Here is a 20,871-nt window from a genome sequence, read left to right as displayed (position 1 = left end):
GATTCAAGGCCGTGAAATTCAAATTTCGACATCTCCCCTTCAACGTTTTGAAATCAACATCATCGTCTTCTCGCTTTCAGTGTTTCTGCTGTGGAGTCAGATGTTACTCTTGACTCCTGTTTATTTTTTCTGGGCATTGTAGCATTTCTCCTTGCCACTACTACTCTTTAAGTCCTTTGGACGAGGGCTTTTTTACTTTGTTTTATTTGCACTTTGAGTGCTTTCCATCTGAGACCATCCAGCTTTGCACCTGAGAACTTGCTGTTTTGTGTCAATGGGTTTTACCTTCTTTTTCTAGGACTTCAGACACACGGGTGTTAACACGTCCCTTGCCCATTTCTACCGATCTTTCCTTTGTATCTTCTCTCTCTCAGCCTCCATGCTGCCTCCTGGGAGTGTCCTGAGCTGGAGAACCCACTGTTCGGCCTGATTCCTGCCACCCTCCCTCCGACTGCAGCACCCACACGCTCCCGCTCAGTCCTGCCCCTGGTCCTTCCTGGCCTCTGCTTCTTCCTGCATCACGTTACCACCACCATCCCCAACCCCTTCCAGGTATGGGCTATACTCATGTCCCTCAGAGTCTTAACACTGTGGCCCATTGATTCGGTTTCCTCTGCTCCTGGCTGTTCACTAGCTGTCTAAGGGGACAGGGCTTTCTAGAACCCACCCTATTTTGCCCCATGAGATCCTTCGCCCTTAGAGGCATCAGCTACCTGGGCTGGTGCTGGAGGGGAGGGGGAGGGGGCTACAGCCCAGACCTAAGTGTCCAGCGTGACAATCTGGGTCCAGCCCTCTCCATTGGCTCTACCCTGAAGATAGGGCCAGGGTAGGAGTAGGGGGGCACCCAGGCTGCCCCCAACGGCACCCCTGGCCTCCTCCCCTTGGGACCATGCTGCCCCCACGCAGGCTCTAGGACTCAGCGCTTCCTCGGTCTCGGGGCACCACGCCCCTCTAGAGCACTGGGAACTGGGATAAAACCCAACTTTGCTTGTGTGGCACCCCGGTCCCCAGGGGGCACAGGGGCCAAGCGGGCCTCTGCAGTCAGGCGCGTTCATGGCGGCAGGCCCAGGAGGCCACCCCGCGGGGCCCACACGAAGCAGTGAACACAAGGCCTTGAGGAAGTGGCTGCTCCTTTCTTAACTTACTGGGTTTCACATGGTACCGAAGCGCCCACCCAGAGGCCCCTCAGGGTCCCGCAGTCCCGAGTCAGGGCTTCCCGGGCTGGGCAGGAGGCGGGCAGCCCTCCAGCGCCCAGGGGTGCAGTGGGCATGTCTGGCTGCCCATAAATACCTTTCCATAAATACAGCCCAGCTGTTTCCAGGTAAACAGGCTGAGCTGCAGCAGTCCCCGGGCCTAGCACCAGAAGAACCTGCTCTGAGGGCAGGGGCCCCACGCCCGCACCTGCACCCACACCTGCCCGCAGTCCCGCCCCAGGGCGCCGGCCGGGGGCTTCCTCCACACTGTGGCCCCGCACCGGTGCCCCGGTGCTGCAGAGCGCGGCTGGGCAGGGCCTCCCTCCTCGTGGCCAGACGATCCTTGCAGCTGCATGACTGTCCCCAGGCCTCGGAGACAAGGGCGGGGCAGGAGTCCCGGCCCCCGGCGTCCCTCCTCAGTGGTCACCAAGGCCCCTGGGTCCTCTCAGCGGCCCCTGGGAGACAGGCTCGGCGGGCGCTGCCCCTGAGCTACTGCTTCTCTGCGCTGCTGCTGCTGAGACTGGGGCGGTGGGAGGCTGACTGTGAAGCCACTGAAGGGGCAGGAGACGAGCAGGTCACCCCGGGGCAGGGGCAGACTCTCCACGTTTTCAGAGCTCTGGGCTCAGGACTCCCCTCCTGTCCTTCCAGCCCCAGCCCGACAGAGGGGGGCAGCCCAGCCGCTCCTCCCCAGCTGCCCCCGACGCCTCATCTCTGCGGTCCAGATTCTGGAATGCCCACCACCCAGTGGGGCCCAGATCACACGCAAGTGCCCGATTCTCACCCCTCCTCTGGCCTCAGTCTGCTGGTAACGAACACGCGATGCCACCAAATGCCACCCTCCTGGCAAAGTGGGGATGCCCCCGGCCCCCTTACCTGGGCCCAGGGCTGCGGATGGGGTCTCGGGGAACTGGGAGGGCCCACCTGAAGGCAGACAGACACGCTACTGCCCCACCCTTTGGTGGGCAACAGAAACGGGGCAGCGAGGCCTGCAGGGACCCCCACTCCCACCCTGCAGGGCCTCTCCCCACCTCACTCCTATGCAAATGATGGGGCTCTCCCGCTCCCCAAAGGCAAGTCCCCAGCCCTGCCTGCTGGAAGAGGGGCCGGGAGGTGGGACTTCGAGCTGGATGGGGAGGGACTAAGCAGGGCCCACTCCAGGACAGAGGGCAGCGAGGCCCTGCCTGTCCTCCTTCCCAGCAGGGCTCTGCTCAAGCAGACGGGGCCTCAGGCAGGTGAACCCCCAGCTCCTGACCCTCGCTGAAGGTCAAGGCCGCCCAGGACGCCTGCGGCGCAGTACCATACCTGACCACCAGGTGCCGCCATGGACAGCGTTCATCCCAGCACCAGCCCCCAGGTTCTGCCTCCACCTGCCCCACCCCACCCCTCTGCAGGAGGTGGGATCCTTCCCCTAAAGGTGCTTAACAGTTTGGGGCCAGGCCGCCTCGACGAGGCTCAAAAAGATGCACACACATATGAAGACCACGGCTGGGGTCCCCAAGCCAAGGGGACCGCTCACAGCCTGGCTCCCCATTCGCCCCGTCTCAGGGCCTGCCCGGCACAGGCCCCAAGCCAGCCTCTGCTCTCGCTTGGCAGACACGGCCTCTCGGGGCTGCCTCTTCCCAGGAGCGGGCTGGGCCTGGGGGAGGGGACCGGGACACCAGAGGAGCACAGCTGGCCGGAGGGGCAGGGCACCCCGAGCTCTGCCTGCAGACAGCACATGCCCCCAGAGGCTCAGGGGGCTGAGAGGCCAAGGTGTCATCACAGCACCTTCCCCGACCCTGCCCGTGGGTGCACACAGGAACACGAATGCACTGGAGCACAGGCATGCCGTGAAGCACACGTGCGCATGGGAGCACACACAGGCACTGGCACGCACACACTGGGACACACGCACGTGCTAGCGTGCACAGACGGGAGCACACGCCTGTGCTACTGCACACACATGCACGGGCGCACCGTTGTGCCCTGGTTCACACACACACAGGGCGAGGAAGGGGTGGGGCGGTGGGCTGTGTCTGCGCCCACCCACGCTGGATCACCCAGCCCTGCCCGTGGGGTCTCCGCCCTCTGCAGTTTGAGCCCACCCCAGCCGCTGTCTGGGCCTGGAGTCAGCAGGGCACTGCTGGCTGGCCCACGGCCGAGTCCGGCCCCGTGGTCCAAGGGCTGGAAGGTTCACACTTGACCCGTGAGAGGCCTGCAGATACCACGGGCGCCGCGCTGGGTTGGTGACCTTTGGCCCAGCCAGCAGAGAGTCGTCCCTCTCTCCCCCGAGCCTGACTCACCCTGCTGGCACATGGGCCCCATGTAGCCGTCCACGCAGTGGCACTGCCCACTGACAGCGTCGCAGTCAGCCCCACCCCTGCAGGAGCAGCGCAAGGCACAGCCTGGTCCGAAGAAGCCGCTTCTGCAGGCTGAGGGCACAAGACACGGGAGAGACGGGCCTGAGTGCCACTCCCGTCTGCCTGCGGCCGAGACCCCAGGCTTCGGGTCACCCTGTGGGGGATGTGCGGGAGCAAGGACCTCGGGCCTCAGCTTCCCTGTCCTGCAGGAGCTCTCACATGGGAAAGCGCAGGGCACCAGGCACCGGCCCAGGATCACTGCCCCGCCTTTCCGCCCAGCCCCCGGCTGGCAAAGGGGAGCTGGCGGTCAGGGATGCTCCCTCCAGGGCGAGACGGCCAAGAGCCACGAGGACGTGTGTGGAGCCCCCAGGGCCGGCGCCTCCTACCGGGCATGTCTGGGAGGCTGGCACGTTACCTTCCCATGTAACTGGGCCCACGCCCAAGGGAGAGGCTAACTGGGGACTCAGGTGGGGGCCAGAGGGTGGGACTGGCCTTGACAACCCGAGCAGGAGCTCTGTGCTGGGGCCCCTGCAGAGGGAGGGGTTGGGCACGGTGCCCAGGCCACACGTGGCACAGGTGGGGCTCCTTCAACACAGTCAACAACACTGACAGAGACCCGCGCCCATGCCCCCCACCAAGCGGGACCCCAGACTCACCCAGGTCACAGGTGGCCCCCATGAGCCCCGGGGGGCATAGGCAGTGGCCGGTGACAGGGTCGCAGGGCACCCCATCCTCGCAGTCACACTGCTGGTTGCAGCCTTCTCCAAATGAGCCCGGCTCACACCCTGGTGGGGGCAGTGGGCTTAGCATCACCTGTCCCGTACCCGGGGGTGAGGGGCCGGATGGAGAACGTGGGCGCACGGACCACTCACCCTTCTCGCAGAACTGGCCGCGGAAGCCGGCAGGGCAGAGGCACCTGCCACTGACGGGGTCGCAGGGGGCGCCGTGCTGACACTCGCACGTCCCCCGGCAGCCAGCCCCGTGGAAGCCAGTGGGACAGGCTGAGGGAGACCCGGGTTGGAGCTCCTGACTCAGTTTGCCCAGAGTGAGCAAAGGACCGGGTCAGGGGCCCAGCTCCCCTGTCCTCCCACCCAGGCCCGGCCCTGAGCCGGGACCTCTGGCCCAGGAGCCCCACCGAAGCTGGGGTCAGGCCTCATCTCATCGGGCCCCCGTGGGGAGTGACACGGAAAGCGGAGGAGCGGATGCCGGGACAGGGGCCGACCCCACAACTCACGGTGCTCGCAGGCCTGGCCATAGAAGCCGGGGCCGCAGTGGCAGGCGCCCGACGAGGGCTCACAGGTGCCGTGGTTGCGGCAGGAGCATTCCAGGCGGCAGGCGGCACCATAGCGCCCAGCGGGGCAGGCTGGGGAGGGGGCCGGCGGGTCAGCCTCCTGCCACGGGAGAGCAGGGGGCACGGGGCTGGCCCCTGGGCACTAGCCTGATCCGCGGGAGCCCGGCAGCCTTGCCCGGCCCTACAGCAACCTGCGGCCCCCGCAAACGCCCTCGAGCTATGGCCCCCCTCGGGAGCCTAGGGCCCCCCACCCTGCCACCACCACACCGGGTACGGCCTCGCTCCCCTGCAGGTACCACCCCTGCAGCTCACACGGCGATGTGGCCCCCAGGCTGTCCCAGACAGACACTCACCCAGCTCGCAGTGCAGCCCGGTCCAGCCCAGGCCGCAGGAGCAGCTGCCGCTGGCGGCGTGGCACAGGCCCCCGTTCCTGCAGGAGCACATGTGCTCACAGTTCACACCAAACCGGTTCTGGGGGCAACCTGGGGACAGTCGGGCACTGCTCAGAGCTCTGGCCCAGGGACGCAACCCCCAGATCTGACAGTCATTCAACAAACACTCCCCGGGCCTCTCAGAACCAGTCCCTGCCCCCTGGGCACACACGCGCCAGGAAACAACACCAACCACATCCTGCCCGTTCACCCATCCTCCGCAGATGCCGGGCCTGGTCGGTGCTGAGGATAACAGGACGAAAGGGACCAGGGCCCGCCAGGGGCTGTGAGCGCCTGCCCAGCTGGCGGGAGGGGGTCAGGGAAGTCTTCCTGGAGGTGGCAGCACAGAGGAGGCTGGGCAACCCTGCACTCCAGGTGGCCCCTGTTCACACGCTGATTGACCCATGGCTACCGTCCTTCCCTGCGGGCCTCGGGGAGTGTGACCGGCCCCTTGGCGAGGACCAGAGGGCGGCAGGGGGCTCAGACCTACCAGGGTGTGGGGCCAGGCCAAGCAGGGCCTTGAGGACCGTGCATGCCATCATAAGCATGAGCCCCACCACAGTCCCCAGGGACTGCCCCAGCTCCCCACCATGGGCTGGGCTCCAGGCCTCCCTCTCTGTGGGGTCCCTGGCCACTGGGCCCGGCAGAAAGGCCAGAGGGACCCCAACCCAAGAGAACATCAGCCAGAAGGCTGGCTCCGTCCTCAGACGAAACAGCCGCCTGACCCCTCCTGCTGGGGGGGGGGCTCTGGGTCAGAACGGGTTCATCCCCCACTGGCCACAGGGAACTGGACAGGTCACTTGATGGCCTGAGCCTTGGAGTCACAGGTCAAGACAAGGCGTGGGATGCTACTGGATGATCCAATGACCCGAGTGGACGCTGCTGTCAACACAAGCTAGACCCTCACTTATCCTCAGGGCACTTGGGGGGTTAATGGTGGGGACCCAGTTCTCCGCCAGTGACCCCAGGGCTTCACCCCATCACCCTCCCCCCGAGGCTGAGGGAGTGATACCCATGAAGTATCCAAGGCAGCAGGGGGAGCAGGCTCTCACCGTGCTCACAGTGGACGCCGGTCCTCCCGGGGGGGCAGGAGCAGGTGCCGGTCACGGGGTCACAAGCCGCCCCCTGCCCACAACTGCACACGTGGGCACAGCGGGGGCCAAAGCGGCCGTGTGGACAGGCTGCCAGGAGGAAATGGGAGGGTGGCCACTCCAGGCAGGATCCCCCCTCTCTCTGCCGTGTCAACCTGGGACAGGGCGGGATGGGCCAGGGAAGGCGGGGTGGGGAGACTCCCTTGTCTGCCCAGATGCGGCGGGGCTGCCTGCTGCCACGCCCCCTGCCTGCTGGCTCTGCTGGGGGCCGGCCTGCGCTGCATTTCCCGTGACTCACGGTGGCCCCCCGCCCACCCCGCCAGCCCAGCCAGGATTCCAGATGATTGGAAAGGCCCCACCTGGCTCAGGGAAAGGCCATTCTCTCGGCAGCATGCCCAGCTGGCCTCTGCACGGCCCCTGGTGGACATGGCGTGAGCTGGGGGCACAGCACACGGCCAGGCAGAGCTGGCCGGCAGGGATGCTTTGGTCACATGGAACCCCCAGCTCAGCCCGGCCTGCGGCCAGGCCCCGGGGGGCGGGCCCAAGAAGGGGGTGGTCAGGGGCTGTCCTCCCCGCAGGCTGGCTAACACTAACCACCGAGGCGCAGGGAGGAGCTGCCCCTGCCCTCACCCTGGCCACTCACCGAGGCTGCAGTCCGTTCCGAGGAACCCAGGTGGGCAGTGGCAGGCCCCTGTGGCCGCGTCACAGGAGCCCCCGTTGAGACACCCACACAGCTGCTCACAGCCGGGCCCGAACCGCCCGGGCGGGCACCCTGCAGGGGAGGGGCCAGCTGCCAGGGGCCAGGGGGCTCACAAAGCCCCTGACCTCCCACGTCATCCTTCCCGAGGGCCCAGCGGGCAGCATGGGCACACTCACGTTGCTGGCAGCCGGCACCGTGGTAGCCAGCGGCACACACGCAGGCCCCTGAGGCAGGGTGGCAGGCCTGGTCCTCGCTGGGACACTGACACTTCTGCCCACAGTTCTCCCCAAAGGCACCGGGCGGGCAGGCTGGGGTGAGGAGGCAGGAGGTCAGTGCCGGCCCTGCCTGGAGTGGGCATCCTCCCGGGAGTCGCCTCCCGGAGCCCCTCCTGGGGGTAGAGGTTTGGGGCCCAGCACAGGGGCACATGTGGCCTGAGCCACCCACTGCCCAAGGGCCCGCCCAGGTTGGTCACCTACCCTGCTCACAGCCGGGCCCAGTGAAGCCTGGGGGACAGTGACACTCTCCGGTGACGTGGTGGCAGGCAACGCCGGGTGGGCACTGGCAGCGCTGGGCACAGGCCTCTCCAAACCAGCCGGGCGGGCAGGCTGCAGGGAGGCATGGGCCCGGAGGGGTCATCGTGTGAAGGGCCCAGCCCCACCCAGAGCACCAGCGGAGCTGGGGGCTCGCCATTCTCACACCGCAAGCCCCTCAATCCCAGCGGGCAGAGGCATGCCCCGGTGACGCGGTGGCAGGCGGCCCCCCCGCCGGCGGGCACAGTTCTCCTCTCACAGAGAACCCGAACGCACCCTTGGGACAGGCTGCGGGGAAAGAGGCGGGCGGGCTGCTCGGGGCGGCTCCCTGGACAGAGGCGGGGAGGCCCCGGGAGCTCAGCCCACAGCCCTGCCCCCTACCTGTCCGTTGCCCACCCCGGGGAGGCCTCCACACCCTGGCGTGAGCCGAGGCCACACCGGAGGGGCCCTAACCCGCCCCACTCACGGCTCTGGCACTCATCCCCGGTCCAGCCGGCCGGGCAGCGGCAGTGGCCTGTGTGCCGGTCACAGAGGCCGCCGTGGAGGCACCCGCAGACGTGCTGGCAGCCGGCGCCGGAGAACCCCGGGGGGCACTCTGCAGAGGCTGGGGCAGGGGAGGGGACCGGTGAGGGTCCAGCCCCTGGGGCCCAGGACACCCCCGCCCACCCCTGCTTCCCGCACCCAGAGCCTCGGATCCCGTGTCCTTGGGAAGGAGGGGTGCCCAGTGGGCTGGTGACACTGCAGGCCACACCCCAGGACCCTGACCCCCAGCTCCAGGCAGCCACAGGAGCGGGGGCTGCACCGAGGCAGGCCGGGGCGCTGGCCCTGGGTTCCAGACCCCAGGGTCCCTCCTTCCTCCTCCGCCCGCCTGCCCGGCGCTCACCCTCCTCACAGGCCAGCCCAGCCCAGCCCTCGGGGCAGGTGCAGTGGCCTGAGACAGGGTCACAGGTGCCCCGGTTCCGGCAGAGGCAGGAGTGCTGGCAGTCCTTGCCGTAGAGGCCCACGGGGCAGGCTGGGGACGGAGAGAGAAGTGACCTGCAACATCCCCGCCAGCCAGGCCGGGGGCCTGAACCCTCGGAGGGTCAGCTCACTGGACCTGCAGGCCCGCCCCAAAGGGCAGGGACCTAGGGCTGCCTCTAGGACGACCTGCTCCAGGGCTCCCCGGGCCCAGCTGCCCAGCCTCCGGGGGCTCAGGGCTGAAGGGTGTGGTCCTAAGCCTTCCTCCCCTGCCCCGGTGCCCCATGGCGGGGGCATGGCACCTGCCCTCCATTCCCAGTGAGCTGTGTGTCCACCTCGCGCCCGACACCGTGTGACCTTGCACGGCCCAGGGAGGGGCAAGCACGTTGCCTGACCCCAGATTCCTGGGCAGGGCTTACCCTGTAGGCAGGTGGGCCCCATCCAGCCAGGGCCACAGCGACACTGCCCGTGGACAGGATCACAGGAGGCCCCATTAAAGCAGGAGCAGGCCTGGCTGCAGTTGTGGCCGTACGTGTGGGCTGGGCAGGCTGCAGGAGAGAGGGGCGGTCAGGGGCCGGAGGGACGGACCCTGGGAGGGGCTGCAGCAGATGGTCCCGGGCTGCTGTGGTCCATCTGCCCCTCCCTCTGGCCTGGGCACCAGTCAGGTGGCCACAGATAAGGACTGACCCTAACCCTAACGGGCAGCACCCAGGGCTGATGGGGGCCTCACGCACTCTGGGCACAGCGGGGACCCCGGCGGCCAGGAGGGCAGAGGCAGGAGCCGTTTACGGCGTCGCAGGGCACCCCGCTGCTGCAGTCACAGGCGCGGTGGCAGTCCACTCCGAAGAAGCCGGCAGGGCAGGCTGCAGGCAGGGGGCGGTGATGGGAGATGGCCAGGGGTCATGGGTCCCCACCCACACGCCCGGCCACCCCGGCCTGCACCCTGGCTCACCGCGCTCACAGAAGGTTCCCCTCCAGCCGGCCGGGCAGGTGCAGGCCCCACTGACATGGTCACAGGCTGCCCCGTGCTCACACTGGCACTGCCGCCCACAGCCCGGCCCGAAGTAGCCCTGGGGACACCCTGAGACACCAGACCATCAGCTGGGGGGACGGTGAGCCTGACCTGATCCTCCCAGGCCAGGGCCCGGGACTGTGGGGCGGGAGGAGCCCCTCCACGTCCAAGGCCTCTGCACCCATCCCCCAGGTAGGAACCGAGCCCTGAGCCCTGGGGAGGAGGGAGCCCCAGGCCCACCCAGACCCACCAACCCGGCCAGGGCAAGGCCCTCGTTCCTTAGCAGACACCTTCCTCCCCTCCTCCAGGTGCCAGGTGTCCTGTGGGGTGCAACCGGCCCCACCTCGCCCTGCTGCGCCAGGTGGGCCTTCTGTTGGGCCCAGGCAGGTGGGAGGGTGGAGCCTGGCCCAGGCTGGGGAGGGATGGGGGTGGGCTCAGGCAAGGAGACTCCCTGTTTGTCCAGGGACAGGAAGGCAGGACTAGGTCCCCGACACTTGGGCATGTGCACATGCGCGTATGCATGTGCGTGTGCGTGCGTGTGCGCGTGCGTGTGTGCACGTGCACGTGTGCGCGTGCGGGCGGGGCCGGGACTCACGCTGCTCGCACCACAGGCCCACATAGCCGGCCTCACACAGACACAGGCCGCTGATGGCGTCGCAGCTCCCGTGGCCTGCGCTGCAGTTGCAGGTGTGGCTGCAGTCGGGTCCCCAGTGGCCGCTGTCACAGGCTGCAACAGGGGCCAGGTCACCCTGTGCAGGTGACCACAGCCACGATGGGGTCCAGGGCCCTCCCCGGGGCCTGGGCGGAGGCTTCCCCAGGGCAGGGCAGGGACGCTTGCACACCAGGCCGCCTACCTCTCTGGCAGCTGAGGCCGGTCCACCCCGGGGCGCAGCTGCAGTGGCCAGTCACCGGGTGGCAGAGCCCATCGTTGACGCAGGAGCATCGCATCTGGCAGCTGGGCCCAAACCAGCCTGCTGGGCAAGCTGCAGGGAGGGCAGGGTGAGCGCACTGGGGACATGGGACACGGGGGCAGGGGGACACGGGTACGGGACACAGGGGTGGGACACGGGGATCACAGGCGGGGCCGAGGTCGGGGCGGCGGGCACTCACTGTCCTGGCAGCGGCTGCCCGTGAAGCCGGGGCGGCACAGGCAGGCTCCGGTCTCAGGCTCACAGGAGGCACCGTGCTCGCACGCCGGACAGATCTCCTGGCAGCCGAGCCCCCAGCGACCCTCGGGACAATCTAGCCCCACCACAGCCAGTCAGTCTCCCCTGGGGCCTTGCTGGGCCCATCGGGGAGCAGGAACTTCTGTTCCCACCTGAGCTGTCCCGGAGGAGGGAGAGGGACAGGTCACGGGAACCCCCAGCCTCCTCATGGGTGGCAGGCTACAGGGCGTCCCCCCCCAGAAAGGGAGCACCTCCCCTAGAATGGCTCAACAGGCAAAAGGGGGGCACCCAGAGTGAACAGGTGCCTAGAGGACAAGCCACAGGCCCGGGGGGGCTGGGGGCCGCTGGTCAACCTGTCTCCACGGCTGACAGTTCCTAGCGTGTGCACCCTCTGTGGGCATGGCCGCAGGGCGGCCACAGGTGCCCACGTCCAGACCCAAGGCTGGTTGGTGTGAGCTCTCGCAGTTGCTGTGGACTGGCCTGGGGTCTGCAGGGCTCCAGGGCTGAGGCCAGAGCTCCCCAAACACAGCTCAGTGCTGGGGTCCCCAAACACAGCCCAGAGTTGGGGTCCCCAAATAGGATCCAGGCTGGGCTCCCCAAACACAGCCCGGGGCTGGGGTCCCCAAACACGGCCTGGGGCTGGGGTCCCCAAATGGGATCCAGGCTGGGCTCCCCAGACACGGCCAGGAGTCACGCAGCCCAGGGCGGTTAGGAGAGCCCGGGACAAGGCTGCCACTCACCTGCCCCACAGTCAGCCCTGGTCCTCCCAGGAGGGCACAGGCACCGCCCCGTGACCAGGTCGCAGGGGGCGCCGTCGCAGGAGCAGGAGCCTGAGCAGTTCCTGCCGAACGTCCCGGCCGGGCACTCTGCGGGGAAGGCGGGGGCCTCAGCCACCACCATGAGGAGCTGCCGTCCTCCCCTTGCGGCCCCGCCCCGCCCCGGGCACCCGCCCCGGCACCTGCCCCCTGCCCCAGCAGCGTTGCTGGACACAGCTGCGGTCCCCTGGGTGACGAGGGCAGTCACGGGAGCGGGCAGGAGACGGGGGACATGGAGCAGGACGAGGAGGGGCCTGCTTGGGCTGACCCTCCTTGGGGAGTGGTGGTGAGGGGCGGCCTGGAGACCACAGGCCAGCAGGGCTCGGGGGGCGGGCAGCCAGGACCCTGGAGAGCGGGCGCAGGGCTGGCTCTGCCTTCCTCTCACTTTGGTGCACCCTGGGGACCCCCTGCTGGTCACCCCCGTGTTCAGGAATGAGAGCAGCCAGGCGGCTCCGGGCCCACAGCAGGGCTTCGGGAAAGAATGCAGGGGCCGCGGAGCCTCGCCCCACCCGTGAGGGCTGCAGTGGCCGCTCTGGTGGCCTTGCAGGGCGCCGTGCCAGACCTCACACCTGCCCTGGCTGGGGAGGCAACGCGGTGGAGGGAGGGCCCTGCCAGCCCCAGCACCGTGTGGCTGCCCCAGTGCTGCTGGAGGGAAAGCTCCCAGCTCAGGAAGGCCAGCAGGGACCTGAAGAGGGCGGGCTGAGGCACCCTCCACACCAAAGAATCAGAGCCCAGCCCGCACCCAAACACCCAGCGGGGCTGAGAACTGAGGACGCTCCCTGCCTGAGGGGCGTGAGGTGTCAGGGGGTGGGCGGGCGCCAGGCCTGGGGTCTCCCTGGGCCCCGAGATGGGCTCCGGACAAAGAACACACCCTGGTGAACTGTTGCCGTGAGGGCCCATGGCGTGCGGGCACAGGCCCGCCCACTGGACCGCAGGTGCAGCGCAGGGCACTCACACAGGCACCCACGCAGTGCGGACCGGGGCGGGCAGGGAGGCCCGGCGGGGCCGGATGGAGCTGTCCCGCCACCTAGGGGAGCCCCTGCTCCACTGACTGGGGGCAGACGCGTGTTTGGGGGTTAATACTTTCCAGACCTAACAGCAGCGGGGAGCCCGTTACTGCTGTAAAAATATGTGTGTCATTTCCTGTGGCTCATCCTTGGGGCCCTGGAGGCTTTATAAAGAAAAAAGGAAAAGGAAGGCAAAGAAAACCAGCTGGGAAGGGCTGGGGGTGAAGCCCTTCCGTGTCTCAGCACACAGGCCACCGAAGAGGGCAGGTGCAGGCAGGCCTGCCGCGTGCGGGAGTGCAGGGGGAGACTGACCCCGGCTGGGGCTGCGTGGTGGCCCCCAGGCCACTTAGGGGCAGCTCTGGCTGAGGGGGACTCGAGCCGCCGCCCCAGTCGGGGTCACACCAGTCACACCGCAGGCCCCCTCGGCCCCCACCTGCCCGCCCGCTGATGGGTGAGGACAGAGTGCCAAGGGAGGTCCCACCCTCCCTGCACCCCGTCGGCGGCCACGGCAGCCCCATTGCTCAAAGCCAGGGCTCCCCCATGTAAACGAGGGGCCCCCAGCCTCCAGCCTTGCCCGTGCCGGGTGCCCACTCATGCCGCCCCCCGGCCCGGGCGTCCACGTGGAGGGCCTTTGGTCACCACCCGCGCCCCATGCCGGCACCTCCGGCCCAGACTTCGCTCCGAGCCAACACCCTCGGGAGCAGCCTCTGTCCTGCTGGCTCAGACCCACCAGGAAGGAGCCCCTGGCCCAGCTTCCAGCACAAATCTCACTTAGTGTGTCCTGTGATAGAGAGAGTGGGCAGGTGAGGGAGGGAGGGGGCAATCTTGGAGAGGCACTGGCCCTTCTCCAGGCCTCCCTGCACGTGCGTGCACACGCGCGCGCGCACACACACACACACACATACACACACACGAGTTCCCACCCTCTCGGGTGCACAGAGACAGGCAGACCTGTGGCTGAGTCACCGCTGCGTGACCAGGGTGGGGACATGGCAGGTCAAGGTGCCACCAGGACCAGCATTTCTGGTGCCCGGAGCCCAGCACGGGCCAGATGACCTGCACCCCACTCACACACCAGGGCTGGTTGCTCACCTTGGCTGCAGTCCTCCCCCTGGTAGCCGGCAGGACACTGCTTCCCACACTGGCCGCTGACGGGGTCACAGGCCACGCCCGGGGGGCAGGTGCACGCCTGCCGGCAGCCTGGCCCAAAGAAGCCCGGCTGGCACTCTGCAGGGGGAGAGGGAAGAGGGGTCTGCGGGGTTCTGCCGGCCCTGAGGCCCTCCCTCCGCAGCTCTGCACTCACCGTCCTGGCACCGCTCGCCCCCGAAGCCCGCCTTGCAGGCGCAGCTGCCGTCCCTCCTGTCACACGCGTGCGTGTTCTGCTGCTCACACTGGCACTCCTCCGAGCAGCCCGGCCCGAAGGCCCACGGTGGGCAGGCTGCACCCCAGAACCAACCGTGAGGGGGCCTGCCCCCTGCGAGCGCCCACCCTCCCCAGCCCAGGGTCTCCGGCACCCCACGCAGAGCCGCTGGTTTGTGCCCATTCCACAGATGAGAAACAGGGTCTCAGCCAGGAAACGCGCAGGTTCTCACTGCCTCCCTCACACAATCCTTCTACAAAGAGCTGCTAGGATGAAATCTGCTTGCTTTTAGCCAGCATCCCACCGCCCCTCCCATCCCAGGTGTCTATGGACGCAGAGAGGGGTGACCCCACCGGGGGCTCAGGACTTGCTGCCAGGAATGTCCTGGAGCTTCCGAGGGAGGCCTGCCCCTGCCCACGCTCAGCCCACCCACCAGCCTGGCTGGGGCCGGCACCGCCCACCTGGACAGGCACCCTGGCGGCCAGTGCAGTCCAGAGGACGTGGCTTTGAGCCCACAGACCCCACACCCCAGCCGGGGCACTTGCTGAGCCCCCGCATCCTCATCTGTAAACAGTGACCGTCCAACACAAGCTGGACCACGGGCAGGAAGCACCCGGCCCGTGCTGGGGCCCCGCCCCCCGGCCACGGGCGGCCAGCGGGCAGTGGGACTCACCCAGGTGGCAGAAGCGGCCGTAGAGCCCCGGGTCGCAGAGGCAGGCCCCGTAGAGGCGGTGGCAGCGGCCCCGGTTGGCACAGTGACACTTCTTAGCGCAGTGCTTGCCGTAGAAGCCTCTGGGGCAGCCTGGGGGACGGGGAGCCTCTTGACTGCCCACCCGGACGTGGCCCCGCCCGAGGAGGCACTCCAAGGGGCCCCAGGACCAGCACAGGAGTCAGGAGAGACCTGGGCCCCCAGCAGCCCGAGGACCCTGCACCCCGGACAGGGAGGGTCCCGGGGGGTGGGGAGGGCATCACGAGGGCAGGGCAGCCACGAAGCGCACCCCGTGGATGCAGCCATCTGCCCTGGCTGGCCCGTGCCCCTAGGGTCTGTGGCCTGGATGGCGGCCAGAGTGGGATGCCAAGCCCGTCCCCAGCACACACATGGGAGACGCTCAAAGAAAGCCCACCCTCCTCGTCTGACCGGCACCTGCAGCGTCCTGACGTCTGTCCCTCGGTGGTCACCTAGCCTGAACCTCTGGGCCTCACAGAGGGAAGGACACGGGCCCAAGCTCAGGGGGCCCAGGGCCAGGACAGGGCTCTGGCATTCCTTCCCAAAACGCTCCCCTCCAGCTCTGTCCTGCCCCCATCCTGCCTACTGAAGGGCCTCAGGGAGCTGGATGGTGACCCCAAGGTACGTCCACATCCTACCCACCAGGATCACCAGGTGGGGCCATCCTGCACTGTCGGAGCAGGCCCAACCCAACAAGTGTCCTTAGAAGAGAAAGGAGAGGGAGGCCGGAGACGAGAAGAGGAGGCCACGGGGAGACAGGGGCACAAACTGGGGGAAGCAGCCACGAGTCCGGGGCACCTGGAGTCTAGGAGACTAGTGCGGGGCCCGAGAATTGGGACGAACGTCCTCAAGCTCACCTGCACGGGCACACTTTACCCACAGGACCCCGACTGAGACCTGGTCTCCAGGAAGCCACACCACGTCATGAGCAGAAGCTCAGAAGCTCTAAAATGCAGACGCTTTATCTGCCGGCAGCCCCTTGGGTCCGTCAGGGCCCATCACACATACAGCGCCCAACAGGCAGCGGGCTCTCAGCCTCGGCAGAAGAGGGATGGCAGATCGCAGGGGAAGATGGGCAGGGACGCTAACCAAGCTGAGAAGGTGACCAGAGGGAGGGGGTGGAAAGCCCTGCCTGGCCGCCCCGGGGCTTAGAAACCTGCCCCACAGAGTTCCCACGGGCAGGGGACAGGTCCACCGATTGCTGCCATCCGCTGCTAAGGCAGGAAGCCCTTGATATGTTAGCTACATCCGCCAGCAAAAGAAGCAGAAACTTAAAGTTCTGAAGACTTTAAGATGAGGCGTCAAGCCCCTGGGAAACTTATGCGGACTCTAGTTCCTCCAGAAATGTTGCAACTCCCAAGTTAAAAAGGATGGTAATGTCGTCCCATGCAGCCGCAGCCCGGGCGTGCTCCCTTCTGCAAATCCCACCCAGCCATCATATAGGTCTCCTTGAATGCTTCCAGGAACAGGGAGCTCACTAACTCCCCGGGGACCCTGTTACAAAAGTGCTATTCTTCCAACAAGTCCTCACCACCTGCTATAGTCAGGCCCCAGGAGAATCATCAGATGTAGAAAATTCAATGCCTCTTCCACTGAAGGGTCTCATCCTTCCCCCAGAAGGAAGGAGACTAGGAGCTTAGAGGTAGTGCCCACCCCTCCCCTCCACCCAGAGGACAACCCTGGAGGCACAGGAGGGGCTGCACCCACCGTCCTCACAGCGGGCTCCACTGACACCCGGAGGGCAGCGGCAGGCCCCCGTCACAGGGTCGCAGGTCCCGCCGTTCTGACAGCTGCAGGAGAAGCTGCAGTTCTTCCCGAAGGTGTCTGGGGGACAAGCTGCAGGGGACACAGAGAAGCACAAGGGTCACTGGCCCGCAGGAGGACTCGGGGCCCAGAAGCCCCTCCAGAGACACTGAGACACCCTCCTGGGGGTCGAGCCACCCAGTTCAAAAGCAACTTCCCAGAGTAGCACCCAATGGCACTCGTGCTCCCTGCCCCTGCCCACGGGCACGGCAGACATCTCTAATCAATCGCCCCATCTTCTCCCTCTGAACTCCGACACGTCCACCTTCTCAACCAGCACTTTCAGAGTGGGTCACTGGCAGACCCTCAGACACGGTCACTACGGCCCTTGAGACTACTGGGGTCGCTGGACAGGGTGTGGACAGGCCCTGGACAGAGCCTGCGAAAGCGGCTTTCAAATGTGCTTTGGCTGCCAACTTGCTGCGTGGCCCGGGGAGGCGACCTCTCCCCTCTGGGACTCGGGCATGACTGGCCCACCCGCTCGCTGCTCTTTATGTCTTAGTTGTTGGCTTGTCGCCGGACCCCCGTCCACCGTGACATCTGTGAGGGGCAGACAGCAGGCCCTGCTAGCCCCTGGGGTCTCCCAGCACCCAGAACAGGGCCTGGCAAGGAGCAGGAAGCCAAGAGACCCTGAATGAACGAGTGAACGAGTGAATGGATGGACCTGTGGAGCCCCTGCCCAGGGCCGGCAGGCAGGCGTAAACTGTGTGTGCTGCGCAGGTCCTGGGGCTCAGGGGCCCCGCCCACACCCTGCCCTCACAGCAGCCTCACCTTCATTGCAGATGAGCCCGGTCCAGCCGTCGGGGCAGTCACAGCCACGCAGGCTGGGGAGGCAGGTCCCCCCGTTCCTGCAGTCAGCGCAGGTCAAGCTGCAATCTGGGCCAAAGGAATCGTCCAGGCAGACTGGGGGACACAGCGGGAGAGGGGCCTCAGAGCCTGGCCCCTGGCGCTGGACCCCGCCCAGCACCAGGCCAGAGAAGGGGCACAAGGGACGTCCTCAGGCTGTGAAGGCCCCACGTGGGCGAGCAGAGACGTGGGACCCAGATGGGGGACCGGGAAGGGCTCTAAGCAGAGAGCTAGTGGCCCCATCCCAGGCTCAGCCCCAGGCACGCTGGGCAAACTGACCAAGCAGCTTGGCCTCTCTGAGCCTTGGTCCAACGAGGCCCTCACGGGAGCCCTTCCTCACACCCAAGACCGCAGGGTGGGCAGCAGCCGGGCGGAGGGGGCGCTGGTAGAGAAGCCCTGGGGACGGGCAACCTCTCACCAAACTTCTCTTGCAGCGTGTGTTCGCCCCGCGCCGCCTCCTTCTCGGCCCCGACGTGGTCATCTTGGAAGAGGTGGGGCAGCTCGTCCTGGAGCACTGCTATGTGCGGGAGGGGCTGCACCAGGGGCAGGTGGCCGTCCAGGCCCACCTCGGGCATCTCCAGGGCTGGGCGGAGCACAGAGGGCCCTGAGCCCCTGCCGCCCCCCTGGCCTCCCCGGGCTTGGACTCCCTGCCCCTCAGTGCCCAGAGGCAGCTCCAGGCCTGAGCCCCACCCCAGGGCCCCTCCTCACCCCAGCCACTCCTGACCCTACTTCTCAGGACAGAGGAGGCTCCGGGCTCTGAGGCCCTGACCCATGCCACGTCTACCCCGGCTGTCCTGGCTCCCACGCTGGCCCTAGGGACCCTGAGCACAGAGCGGGTGTGGGGACAGGAGCAGCTCTCTGGCCCTCTGGACGCTGCCCTCGGTCCCGGGAACCGCGTCCGTCCTCTCACCTGGGCAGGGCAGGAGCCGACTCCAGGGCCCCTGAGTAACACCCTGCCTGGGGGCGCCTGTCTGTCCGGCCCCTCCCCCCAGCTCTGCTGCCCCCGGCCTGTCCCACGGCGAGAGGCAGGACAGAAGTGGGGTCCGTCCAGCCAGGAGGGTGGGGTCCCCATGGTGGCCAGCAGAGACTCACGGCTGCAGCCCCGGCGGTCCTCGCCCAGCAGGTAGCCATCCTCGCAGGAGCACTGAAAGGAGCCGGCCAGGTTCGTGCAGCGGTGCTCACAGCCGCCACGGCCGGAGGTGCACTCGTCCACGTCTGCGGGCACACCCAGGGCAGCTGGCGCCTGTCCTCCGGGGGTCGGGGTCTCGGGGGCCCCTCCTGCCCCGGCCCTGCCCGCTGCACAAGTGCCTGCTGGGTGATACCCAGGCCACAGCCATCCTCCTGTGCCCAGGGTCAGAGGGACAGGGTGCACTGCCTGAGGGAGGCCAGGCTGGGAGCAGCCAGGGGTGCAGGCCCAGCCCGAGAAAAAGACAGTGACCTCAGGCGGGGGACGGAGTGGGCAGGTCCCCACAGCCCTGCCGATGGCAGGGGCCCAACCAGCACCCACTCCCCAGCCAACACAGCTGCCTACCGCTCACCCTCACAGCCGCAGCCATCGGCGCCAAGCTGGTAGCCGGCATAGCAGCTGCACTCGTAGCCGCCAGGGCTATTGGTGCAAACCTGCTGGCAGCACGGGGAATCGGCACAGTCATCGACATCTGCAGGGCACACACCACAGCCCGGCTGGCACCCAGGTGCCCGCCCGCGTGTGCATCCTTCCACAGCACACCAGTGTGTGCATACCTGCACACACCACATGCACACCTGCACACAACCACATGCACAGCTGCACACAACCACACACACCTGCACACAACCACACACACAGCTGCACATACCACATGCACAGCTGCACACACCACACGCACAGCTGCACATACCACACGCACACCACACGCACACCTGCACACACCATACCTGCACACACCTGCACACCACACACACAGCTGCACACACCACATGCACAGCTGCACACAACCATATGCACAGCTGCACACACACAGCTACACACAACCACACGCACACATGAACACACCACACGCACAGCTGCACACACCACACGCACACATGCACACAACCACATGCACACACCACACGCACACCTGCACACAACCCATGCACACCTGCAGGCTCCCCCACACACCTTCATACAACCCGATGCACACAACCGCGCACACACCTACATGTGAGTTGCATGTACTCACACACAATCACACAAGCACACGTGTCCTGGTCCTGCACACGCAGACACATGCAAGACACAGGTCACGGCCCCAGGGCCGTCCCGCCTGCTGTGGGGGCAGACTGGGGGCTGGAGGGTAGTGGGGAGTCATGCCGGAAGCAGGGTCTCCCCGTGCAGAGGGCGTGCTCGCACACCACAGTGTTTCGGGTGCTACTCCCGGCACATGGGCATTTGACCAGGTGGCTGAGCAGAGGTGGAGGTGTGGTGGGCGCTTGGCAGGGTGGGTCGCAATGCTGCCTCTCACTAGGCCCCCTCGTACTCCTCCCGCCTCCACCCGGGGCAGGACTCGGGGGGATGGGAGGGCGCGTCCTCGTCATGGCATCAAGGCCAGGTGCAGACCCAGGGCAGCAGCAAGTCCCTGGCTTGGGGGTGGGGCGCTCGGGAGGGAGGCGGCGCGCACCAATGCACGTCCTCCGGTCCTCGTCCAGCTCGTAGCCGCGGGGGCAGGTGCACACAGGCCCTGTGCTGCTGTGGCTGCAGCTGTGGGAGCAGCCGCCGTTGTCCGCCTCGCAGCTGTTCACTATCTCCATCTCGATCCCTGTGGCGAGACCCGCCACCAGGGACGTGGGACAGGGCTGGGGTGACACCCCGAGCCGGCATGGCCCTCCCGGCCCCAGCCGCTGCCACTCTGCTGGGAAACAGGCAGCACAGAGCTCCTGGGCCAGGCGGGCTCTGGAACCCTCTGTCCTCCTGGGGTCTCCCGTCCTCCTCCCACCCTCCCGGGGCCCACACGCAGCTCCCAAGCCCAGCACTGCACTTGATTGACAAGGAATCTCTGCCCCTCGGCCAAAGCGAGCTGGCAGCCGTGGTGGGCTGGGACTGGGGAGCTGTGTTGCCCCGCAGGCCCCTCCATGCCCCGTGGTGTTACTGCCCACTGCCCACTCACGGTAGCACTGCCGGCCATCAGCACCCAGCTCGTAGCCTGCGTTGCATACACACTTAAAGGACCCATGAGTGTTGAGGCAGCCGTGGGCACACTGGGCCAGGCCTGTGGCACATTCATCCACATCTGGGTGGGAGACATGGGCGGGGTGGGGGGCTCTGGGCCACTGGCCTGAGAGACTCGGCCCCCAGGGGTGGTCTCTGCAGAGGGGTCAGGGCCCAGGGCCCCAGGGCCCTCTCCCGCCTTCCCTCTGAGCACCTGTGTTTTCACCATCACACTCCAGGTGTAGAGCCGATCTCCCTCCCAGGGCGAGGAAGGCGTGGCTGGAAGTCTGGGCTCAGGCCCCACCAGCAGCATCAGGTGAGGGGCTCTACCTCTCTGAGCCCGCAGTCTCTGAGGTGTGCATGTCCCGCCCTCGCCAAGCCTCCCCCCATCCAGGGCCGGGCACAGGAGGAGCCTTTTACCACCAGCCTCTGGG

General features: G+C 67.2%; 1 protein-coding gene across 3 annotated transcripts in view; it reads right to left on the bottom strand.

The window, feature by feature from the left end:
- MEGF6 (multiple EGF like domains 6) overlaps window positions 1–20,871 on the bottom strand; it is a 99,010-nt gene continuing 78,139 nt past the window's right edge. For 2 of the 3 annotated variants that reach the window (XM_049706091.1, XM_049706089.1), the window contains 28 exons: window positions 20,397–20,519; window positions 19,911–20,048; window positions 18,807–18,926; window positions 18,361–18,483; window positions 17,687–17,851; window positions 17,194–17,325; window positions 16,327–16,455; window positions 14,566–14,694; window positions 13,836–13,970; window positions 13,625–13,759; window positions 11,451–11,576; window positions 10,655–10,786; window positions 10,399–10,527; window positions 10,140–10,271; window positions 9,485–9,613; window positions 9,267–9,395; window positions 8,952–9,080; window positions 8,459–8,587; window positions 8,042–8,179; window positions 7,522–7,650; window positions 6,989–7,117; window positions 6,307–6,435; window positions 5,177–5,305; window positions 4,767–4,895; window positions 4,405–4,533; window positions 4,189–4,317; window positions 3,476–3,604; window positions 1,604–2,114 (listed from right to left, as the gene is read on the bottom strand). In XM_049706091.1, the coding sequence (XP_049562048.1) occupies window positions 1,816–2,114; window positions 3,476–3,604; window positions 4,189–4,317; window positions 4,405–4,533; window positions 4,767–4,895; window positions 5,177–5,305; window positions 6,307–6,435; window positions 6,989–7,117; window positions 7,522–7,650; window positions 8,042–8,179; window positions 8,459–8,587; window positions 8,952–9,080; window positions 9,267–9,395; window positions 9,485–9,613; window positions 10,140–10,271; window positions 10,399–10,527; window positions 10,655–10,786; window positions 11,451–11,576; window positions 13,625–13,759; window positions 13,836–13,970; window positions 14,566–14,694; window positions 16,327–16,455; window positions 17,194–17,325; window positions 17,687–17,851; window positions 18,361–18,483; window positions 18,807–18,926; window positions 19,911–20,048; window positions 20,397–20,519 (3,833 nt within the window). In that variant the 3' untranslated portion in view covers window positions 1,604–1,815. Of the gene's footprint in view, window positions 2,115–3,475; window positions 3,605–4,188; window positions 4,318–4,404; window positions 4,534–4,766; window positions 4,896–5,176; window positions 5,306–6,306; window positions 6,436–6,988; window positions 7,118–7,521; window positions 7,651–8,041; window positions 8,180–8,458; window positions 8,588–8,951; window positions 9,081–9,266; window positions 9,396–9,484; window positions 9,614–10,139; window positions 10,272–10,398; window positions 10,528–10,654; window positions 10,787–11,450; window positions 11,577–13,624; window positions 13,760–13,835; window positions 13,971–14,565; window positions 14,695–16,326; window positions 16,456–17,193; window positions 17,326–17,686; window positions 17,852–18,360; window positions 18,484–18,806; window positions 18,927–19,910; window positions 20,049–20,396; window positions 20,520–20,871 lie in introns of all 3 variants that reach the window. The other variant, XM_049706087.1, reaches the window with a different exon arrangement.

Source organism: Orcinus orca, chromosome 1 (assembly GCF_937001465.1).
Source record: "Orcinus orca chromosome 1, mOrcOrc1.1, whole genome shotgun sequence".
Classification (NCBI taxonomy): Eukaryota; Metazoa; Chordata; class Mammalia; order Artiodactyla; family Delphinidae; genus Orcinus; species Orcinus orca.
The sequence above is the reverse complement of the archived record's forward strand: the minus strand, read 5'-3'. Positions and strand labels throughout refer to the sequence as shown.